The following is a 10321-nucleotide window of genomic DNA, read 5'->3' on the forward strand; positions in this document are numbered from 1 at the left end:
CGTGCCTCTTCTTTATGTATCGTTTGCGTGTCTCTCCGTGCGCGCGATTTAGTTTTGCAGACGAGGGTTTTGGGGTTTTGTCGCTCGAAAAAACGCGTCTTTTCCCCAATCGTTGGATGCGTTACAGACACTAGAATCGAATCAGCCCCTGTTGATTTTGCCTTGCTGCATTGGCTGCTCGGCATAGTGTGGGATCAGTTTACTTGCCATTGTCTGCATTTTCGCACATTAAATTGTTTACCTGTTAAAATACAGACCTGTGTAGCAGCGTTTGCTAGACACCTTGCTCTCATCTGAATATTCTTTCTCAAGTTCCGTTTGATCTAATTTTGTTGGATGCATTCTGGACAGCAGGGTTGAACGAGAGTCTTATGCGGATTTTTACTGTCAAATGGTATTTCGCTGTTGAATCAGACATCATGTTGAATCTCTTGTGACCAGGCATCATGTTGCATTGGCTGGCTAACCCCTCGATCTGTTTGCCCGTGTCTGCATTTTCTCACATTGTCCATATATCAGGATGGCACCAAATAAGAATAGTTTGTCAAAATACAGCCTGTAGATAGCACCACCAGCTAAAAACCTTCTTCGTAGGAAGCTTCTATCTGAATCTTTTTTTTATCAAGGTCTATTCGATCCGATGCATGTTCTTTTAATTTTATTGATGCATTCTGGACCCTGTGGTTGAATGAGACTGCTGCATTCACATTCCCAATTACGACTGTCACATGGTCTTTTGTTTCATATGCTGTTCGTGTTGACGCATTGACATTCTTGTGATCAAACATAGCCTTAACAGTTCGACACTCTTTAATTCTGGGATTCCGTTGTTCTAGTTTATGTTATAGCGATCCACGTATATGGTCAGAAAATCTTACTTCTCTGGCACTTCAGATAATGCATTTGAGCAGTTCAATTGGACTACAAACCACAGTTGTTTATACCCATTTCGTACAAGAATCATCAAGTGATACTACAGCAGTGCTTTTTTCCTTAGTCTTACTCTAGCCTAGGTGATAATGGGCAAACCTGGTCAATTTGACCACCTTCTTGGATTTTACCTACGTGATCGCTTTACTCCAATAAGTCTGTTTAACCCTGATATGCATGCTGTTTAGGTTAGTTAGGCATAGCATACTTCGGTTAGTTAGGCATCCCCAAAACTGCAAATCAAACTGTTTCTAATTGCACTGATGTATATTTTCCGGGCATTAGCTTAATTTCTTCTTGGGACAGTGGTCGTGGGGTGTTTGTTCAATAATAAAAAAAAGGTTTTTTCTTGTTCCTTTTCGGTGCATTCTAAACTCTGGAGTAAATGTAGCTGTACTTATTTCATACTGGAGATTTCAATTGTGATGTCTTGTGCCTGTTGTGGACTTGTGGCATAATAAAATTATTATTCCCTCGCATCATTTTATTCTCTATAATTGCTTTTCTGGTGGTTTGCTTTCGGTATTAATCGATTTGTGCTTAACTCATGTCACAGGGCTGGACTAGTGATAGTGGTGACAGTGACAAGTTTGAGTGTGACAGTAATGGCGAGGCTGGGCCCTCATCAGCTCCGGCTATGAGGAACTTCGATGCTCCTGGACCATCCACGCTCGTAACTCAGATATCAATATTTGTATTTCAGCGCAAGAGCTATCCATGATTTGTTATAATTATGACAATGGTCTGATATTTGTTCGTGTAACTGTGAAAGGGTTCCAATGAGTGGATCAACGGGGAAGTGCCGCCTACATCTTTGATCGAGAGATATGTGGTAATGGGCTTCCCCAAAGAGATGGTCATGAAGAATATTAAGGAGATTGGTAATATAAAAGTAGTCACTTCCATTTTATTTATTTGCTTGTGTTTGTACCATTTGTGAACACCTTTTGATTTCAGGACATGGTGATGTAGATGCACTACTAGAGCTATTGCTCACGTATAAGGTATTTGACTATATATTTATCCATGTGCTTTATTATTGAATTTATTCTATAGTACTCTTGATTCATGGCAAGGATTGTTTATTCTAATTGAGATGTGAAATGCAGGCACTAGATGATGACGATGCAGTGGGTAATAATCACTCTACTTCTGGCTGCATCCTCCATGTTGTTGAAAATGACGATGATCTTGATTTTGAGAACTGGGATGACGATGATGATGCCGGTGGTAGAGAGTCAAGCTCTGATGATTCTGGCTATGAGGTAGATGATTACTTATCTTCAGTTCAGTAGCCAAGAATTCTTTGATCATATGCTGATATATGTGAAATATTTGCCATGCGCACCTTGAGCACCCCTGTTACTTACTGTTTTGAGATTTCATCAGTGTAGTTTGAGCACTTAGTGCTGTTTTGCTATCCATCTAGATCAAATAGAAGAAGGCGAAATTCAGAATAGGCAAAACACCTCAAAAAGTGAAAAAAAGATAAAACAACTTTCTTATTGTCAAGTAGTAAACTATAGTTCTCATCCTAGGAAACCATATCGATCATCGGTTCAGAGCTCCCAACTACGAAGCTCTTTTCTAGAGAGCGAGTCAACATTTCGTGGATCCATGGTTTGGATGAAGCTATGTACGTTCACCATGTTAAAATTTTGTCGTTTAAGAGCGTAATATAAGGAGTGAGTTGAATAACGTTAGACAATATCTCCCGCAGAGTTTAAATGGCATAGTTCAAGATTCTTCTTTTGACTTTCAGGTACACAAAATGATCATGATACTGGAAAAGAACATCACTTGCCATATTAGTTGCATCAAACTGCCCTCCAATACTTTTACCTGTTAGAGCTGATACAAATGAGGGATTGAATCCATTACTGTTCAGCTAGAAATGCATACACGAAGTAACTAATTTACAAATCTCATAATGTTCTATATGATGTGATAGCCGATTTTTGTATGTGTTACACAAATAAAATTATGAAGATAATTATTGTGTGGTTTAAACCTGTTCATGGCAAGATATATGTAAAGGCTAAAAACAGCAAGTAGGGAAACAGCATGGAGTGTCTGATATGTACTACTCCGGCTCAGCAAAAAAATATCGTGATGGCTAGCAAAGCGATGAATCTGAAACAGGATGGGATGCGAATATCGTCATCTTCTCCTGAAGATGCACGCATTTGCCTCACCATCCATCCATCGGTATTTAAAATTCTGTCACGAAAGCAGCATGGAGTGACCAGATGATTGTGTTTCACCATTGCTATGCATCCAGCACAGAGTGCCATTATATGAACAACTTTACCTATACGTTTGGTTTATTCTCCGTCAGCAATCGCTTAGTTTGGCATTAAGAAGTCAGTGAGATATAGCAAATATTTTCTAATCTCGGTTTTTTTGGTACTTTTGTGCAGGATTTTATGCGAGAGATGTCAGAGAGGGATGAGAAGATCAACTCATTAGTAAACATGGGCTTTTCTGAAGATGAAGCAAATAGGGCTATTATAAGATGTGGTATGCCTCTTTTTGAAATTGTTGCCTTGATGGTCATTCTTTCATCGAAAAATTACCTTATGCTATATATTTCTGTTTGAATTCTCCTAGGTGCGGATGTTGATATCTGTGTATTAGTTGATTCAATTGGAGCATCACAGGTCGCAGAAGATTGTCATTCTAGAAACTTGTCTGACAATCAGGTATCTCGTGGTTTGACGAACAATTGAATAATAAATCAGTTTCGCTCTTTTAATTTGATGTAAGGACACTGGAATCTGTGTACATTTGGCAGGTTACAGATAGATGCTTCAACTCCTTTGGAGGCAGAAAGAAAGCAATATTGATGGAAGAGAGCAGGAAAAAGAGGAAGAGGTACGGGGGTGGAGGACAAGGCAATCGACCTTCCTTGGATGGCAGCGATGAGGAATCAACGCCTCTCCCAAATCCAATGGTTGGATTTAACCTACCTGGTTACAGGGGACCATCAGTGACCCGAATGCTTTCTAAACTAGATACCAGACCACCTTTTTTCTATTATGAAAATGTGGCCCGAGCTCCAAAAGGTGAATGGGCAAAAATTTCAAGAAATATGTTTGACATTCAGCCAGAGTTTGTGGATTCTCTTCATCTGTGTGCAGCTACAAGGAAAAGGGGCTACATCCACAATTTGCCAATTGAGAACAGATCGCCTCTTCTTCCTCTGCCCCCAAAGACCATATTTGAGGCATTCCCTCATTACAAGAAGTGGTGGCCTTCCTGGGACACGAGAACACATCTCAATTGCTTACAAACATGTGTAGCAAGTGCAAAGCTGACAGAACGGATCCAGCGTGCTCTTGTAAGCTCAAGCAATCCGCCGCCAAAAAGTGTTCAGAAATATGTCATGGACGAGTGCAAAAAATGGAATCTTGTCTGGGTTGGGAAAAACAAAGGTTGCCCCCTTGGAGCCTCATGAGATGGAACTTCTACTTGGTTTCCCAAAGGACCACACAAGGGGAGTTGGCAAGACACAACGATACAAGTCTCTCGGCAACTCATTTCAAGTGGATACAGTTGCTTACCACTTGTCAGTGTTGAGGCGCATGTTTCCCAATGGTGTTCGTGTGCTGTCCTTATTCACCGGTATTGGAGGAGGAGAGGAAGCTCTGCACAAGCTTGGGATCCACATGAGGGTAGTGGTTTCTGTTGAGATAGGTGAAGCTAACAGGAGGATTTTGAGGGGTTGGTGGGATCAAACCCAGACGGGCACGCTGATTGAGATTCCTGATGTGAAATCTCTCACAGACGAAAGAGTTGCATCATTTGTTAGTAGATTTGGTGGCTTCGACTTGGTGATTGGGGGCAGCCCATGTAACAATCTTGCCGGAAGCAACCGACACCACCGTGATGGCTTGGAGGGCAAGCACTCAGCTTTGTTCTACGACTACGTCAGAATCTTGAATTTTGTCAAGTCAGCCATGGGAGGACGTAGGTTGTAGCCTAATCATTGTAGTACCTATGCTATCATTTAATGCTTATATTTAGGAACTGCGACTTATCTGTGTTTAAACATTGAGTTGATGTGGAGGATGTTTATTTTGGAGAAAGATCACATTAACATTTAGCCATATGGTTTATTGTTGCTAACTAATTTAAGCCGGTTCATCTTTATTTGAGAAAAATACTATGGCAGCCCCCAATTTATTGTTTGCTAGTGCCGTCAATGTGGAAGAAGGCTTAAACTTAAGGACATTATCACTATGTGTGCACCGGGGGTTAATGTTCCAAATAATGATCTTGAAAAGGTTGGGTTTGTTTCTTCACTTTGTCTGTCTATTTTGGTTGGCCTGAACTGAACATTGTTGCATGTCTGCAGCAAGTATTGTGTTGCAGGGAAAAGGTCGAATATCTGGAGGAAGTGAAGTAATTTACTTATGCCATCTGTGAGCTTCTTTCGTTTCTTACCATTCAGTTACTAGAGTAAAAAACAAAATACTTTTCTTGCTAGCTTGTATTGGTAACTTCCTGCTAACAGTTTTTTTTTTAATCTTGTCGTATGGTTCTGAAACAGGGGAAGTTGCTCGAGGAGATAATTACTGAGAAGGTACCTCAGTTGCTTATTTCACTGTCCAAATTCTGAATGGTGACACTAGATAGTATGATTGCACCTGAAAAGAAAATCATTAATACCTCTCTTTTCTTGCTCTATTCAGAAAGTTGATGCAGCAATGATCATTACTTGTCACTTCTGTGAGAAATTTATGCTTACATTTGCTTATGCCATGTCCCTTGCAGAATCGGAGGTCAACATAACGCTGTATGAACATATATGCCACATCTCCTTCCTCTGATTTGGAGAAAATAGCAGAGCACACGGATGGAAGTAACAAACCATCACTCCGTCAGCCTTAGCCAGAGCAGAATATAACCGTCTCTTTGTCTTTCAGGTGAATATTTGTTAAGCGCTTTTTTCAACAGCGAACACTTGCCTATAATATATACTGCATCGCTGATCATTGCTGTCTACTTCCTCCATTCCTAAATGTAAGTCTTTGTAGAGATTCCACTATAAACCACATACGGATGTATATAGATACATATCAAGTGTAGATTCATTCATTTTCCTCCGTATGTAGTCCACCTAGTGGAATCTCTACAAAGACTTATATTTAGGAACGGAGGGAGTAGTATCTTGTCCGTCATGAATATAACCGTGAAAATAGCAGGGTTCTTTCCAAATTTAACCATGCCATTCTTGTAATTTCTTTACAATGCTTTGCAGAATGATTTATTTTTTTGATGGTGCTCGAGCCATGGACATAAATGTTTCTGGCAAGACACCTGATATAGTGGGGACGTGTTCTTACGAAATTATATTTAATCATGTTCCTTGTCGAATGAATGGATATCACCACTAAATTTTCAAAAACTTATTTTTAGATTAGCATGATTTCCAGCCACGAAGCACATATAAAGTTATCAAGGATACATGCATCTTGCCTGCTGGCTCTGCTCTTTTTTGGATCCCTGGGCAGAAGGCTATCACCTTGCAGGCTTGTCTCGAATTTATGGCAAATGGTGGTTCCTTCTTTTTTACTGTCGCCTTGTAGTTTGTTTTATCACTATTTCTCTTCAAGTCTCATCGTTATATCTGAATCCAGCATGACGACCGACAGTGTTGTTCTTCAGTCTAATTTAGCGGTAGTCATCTGAACTTTCAAATCTACAACACTTGCGACTAAAGCTACTGCCCCTTTATTATTGAAAGAGTTTAGCAGTGAAATACTCCGTATGTTGTTTGGTATATATTCTTGTTGTTAGCCTGTTTGGAAGTTTGATAAAATGCATGGAGCTTGTAGTGTAGTGCTGCTTGGTTATGTTGTCACAACTCACAACACGAGTATGAGTACAACAGGTTTAAGCTGATCTGGTTGCGCCAACTTGCAGTGAGAAGCTGTTTTAAGCTGTACTGTACTTCTTTGTTTCAGAATGTACTTGTTCCATTCATGTGCTGGACTCTGGAGTTCGGTGTAGAAACTAGAAAGCAGTACTTTATTACTACGGGCAAAATCTTTCTTTTTGTGCAACTCGGCCTAAAAATGTCAGATAATAAATAAATAAATTTGCCCAACATGATTTTAACTATGCAGTTGAGTTTATGTTGTTGATATCTTTTTTGGAGACTGCATCCAGAGGGGCAGTGGAGGATGCATTAGCTCATCTTCGATTCAGAAGTTGATCATCCACTATACTTCTTTCATTGTGCAGGCAACCTCAGCTCAGGTATGACTAAACGGGTTTATTTTGCTTCTGCCGGTACCACGAGTGCACTTTTGATATTTTTTTATTCAGAATTCGAAATTGTTCAGCATTTCTAAACACATGTAGGTTGTCAAACAAAGTCTCAGCTCAGCATGTCTCAACACATACACCGGTGCCAAACAACGTCGAATGCATGAACTCAACATGTCTACACTCAGCATGTATCAGACGAGAACAACTAGGATAGGTCCATACATGCTACCAAACACACCCTTAGAGCCTTTTCAACATCTTACTCACAGTATCCTTAACAAAGTTTAGAGTTCTCAAATTTTTTTATAGTTCTCAAAAAAAAAAAGTTTAGAAAAAACTTGATGGGCTTTCCTCGGCATGGCATAATTTAGACCACTTGCGTACATGGGCTGAAAGCATGAATCGTATCATGGGCTTGGGCCATGCGTCAACTATACAGCAGAACCAACCAAGCAGCCAGGGTTCCGGTATCTCCATCACTCCAGCAATGGGCAGTGGGCTGCTGCTGGCGGCGGCGGCGGCGGCGGCCGCGGCCGCCGTGCCACCAGCTAAACATCCGTCGATCCTGTCCACGACCACAACGACCACCACCACTTCCACCGCCGACGGAACCACCACCACAACCCAAACGGCCTCCACCGCCGGTGGCACCACTGCCATCACAACCACCACCACCACCACGACCAAAACCACCTCCGCCGCCGATGGCACCACCACCACCACACCAGCAACCACCTCTGCTGTCGCCACCACCATATCCTCGCTCGGCCAAGACCAGCTCCGCGAGATCTTCCTCCGCCTGCCCAACCTGCCGGCCCTCGTCCGCGCCGCGCTCACCTGCCGCTCCTGGCTCCGCGCCGTCCGCTCCTCCCGGCCCTTCCGCCGCCTCTTCCGCGCCCTCCACCCGGCGCCCTTCATCGGGATCTTCCTCGAGACCGACGGCATCTCCATCCCCGCCTTCATCCCCGTGCGCCGCTCCGACCCAGACGTCGCCGTCGCCCTCCACCGCGGCGACTTCTTCCTCACCTCCCTCCCCGCGGAGGACGACGCGTCCCCGAGGTGGAACGTCGCCGACTGCCGCCATGGCCACGTCCTGCTCTGGGACATGATCGATGAGGGGCTCGCCGTTCTCAACCCAATCACTTGGACCGTCGACTCCCTCCCGATGCCCGCCGACGATGATGTCAAGGCGGAGACCCGAGTCGACTTTGCCTTCATTGGCTTTCACCTCTTGTCGTCTGACGAGAACCCGCTGTCGTTCCGCGTGGCCTGCATCTGCAAGGATGGCTCTAAGGTTCGTGCCGCCATTTTCTCGCCGGGGACATGGGATTGGGTTATCCACCCGTGGGCGGAATTGGAAATCGGTGGAGACAGCAGCCTAAAGTTCAAGGCTGGTTCGGTGGTGGATGGTTCCATTTACTGGCCTTGCCATGGCCAAAGATGCATTGTGAGGATCAACACTGCCACCATGGATATCACCACCATGGATCTACCCGCTCAGGTGAAGGTGGATGGGTACAATTTCAAGGCTGCGGAGACCAAGGATGGCGCACTCTGCATCGTCTATGCATCTGATGATTTCGTCCTCCATGTTTGGATCGACGGTATGGATGGTGATGGGATTCAGACCTGGATACCGCACAAGACAATCTCTTTGCGTCCTGAGATGCGTCGCGTTACTAGGGGGTTGCTGGGAGACCTCAAAGTTGTGCAAGTTAGGGATGGATACGCCTACTTATCAACCACAAGCATGTCCCATGTTGGCCTACTCTGCTGCTGGTTTTTCTCCCTTTCCTTGGAGACTATGAAGCTTGACTTACTGATTCAGGGGAGGTATGATGGTCGTGGCTATCCCTACTTTATGGCCTGGCCTCCTTCTTTGGTTGGTGATGGTGGACCTCAACTTGAAAGTTCTTACTGAAGTATGTACTTGTCCACCATTGCGTATGAGGAAATGAGTGAAAGTTCGTATCCATTATCAAATACTTTGGAGGTGCATTAGAATATCTAGATGGCATTGAAAATTGGAAAGATTTTTTCTTCTATCTTCACTTGCTGTAGCTAATGAGTTGTTCACTTAGAGATATTCGGGTCAATTGAAACATTGGTACGGTGCTGGAGCTAATGAGTTTTATTGAAGTTTAAGTTTTCCTTCTGCTGTATACTTTTTGTGGAATACTGCTATGTTGCATCGGCTGCTAGGGCTTATATATTAACCAATTTGTGCCGCTCATTTCATTTCTTGAGAGAAACCAAGACTCCTAGTTCCTACTTTTGTGCCTGGAAAATTAAGTAGAAATAACCTTTGATAAATTGAATCGTTGGACATGCATCTGTGCTACTAACAAGAAATCCCTTTACACATACTACCTTTTACTAGCAAGATCTGCTAATTGTCTGATCACAACTTGCTTGTGGCTTGTTATGCATATATATTTTTGGTGGCTTAGTTGTGACTTGCTATAAGTTGCATTTTGGTTCGCAATATTAATTAAGCAGTTGATGCCTTGGGGAATACTAGATATCAAAGAATCTTGAAAGTAGTTGTAATAAAATATGAGTAAAATGGAATTTCTAAATATGTGTCTGCTTCTAACCAGAATCCTCCAGTACACAGTACTACTCCCTCCGTCCTAAAATTCTTGTCTTAGATTCGTCTAGATACGAACGTATCTAATACTAGAACATGACTTGATACATCCGTATTTAGACAAATCTAAGACAAGAATTTTGGGACGGAGGGAGTATTTACTAGGAATACTTCTGAATTGCCTTTTTTTATTGCACTAGCTTGAGCATGCGCTTCTTGAAATTTGGTTGTTTCTGCTGCATATGCCCAGTTAACAGCATGATTTAGCTTGTACTGAGTGCTTAACTAAAAATTTCATATTTGGTGACTAATTATACTTGTATCCAGTTCATATATTGAGGCCAGTTGGTGCCTTGATGGACTATATAAAAACCTAATAGTACTAAGGAACTGACTGTTTTATTTTTCTGCATCTCTATGCTCATATTGATATCTTCAGGAATAAAATCCGAGTATTGTGACTTCTCATGATATTAGGCAGTTGGTGCCTTGATGAAATCTGGTACTATGAAACTGATTGTTCAT

General features: G+C 42.4%; 1 protein-coding gene and 1 pseudogene across 1 annotated transcript; both read left to right on the top strand.

The window, feature by feature from the left end:
• The window catches only part of LOC119294117, a 5956-nt pseudogene extending 951 nt beyond the window's left edge, over positions 1-5005 (top strand).
• A 2681-nt stretch (positions 5006-7686) lies between these two features.
• LOC119291944 lies at positions 7687-9368 on the top strand. The gene has a single exon (XM_037570753.1). The coding sequence runs from the start codon at positions 7694-7696 to the stop codon at positions 9125-9127; it is 1434 nt and encodes a 477-aa protein (XP_037426650.1). The 5' UTR covers positions 7687-7693; the 3' UTR covers positions 9128-9368.
• The last annotated feature ends 953 nt before the right edge of the window (positions 9369-10321 follow it).

This window comes from Triticum dicoccoides, chromosome 4B (assembly GCF_002162155.2).
Source record: "Triticum dicoccoides isolate Atlit2015 ecotype Zavitan chromosome 4B, WEW_v2.0, whole genome shotgun sequence".
NCBI classification, from domain to species: domain Eukaryota; kingdom Viridiplantae; phylum Streptophyta; class Magnoliopsida; order Poales; family Poaceae; genus Triticum; species Triticum dicoccoides.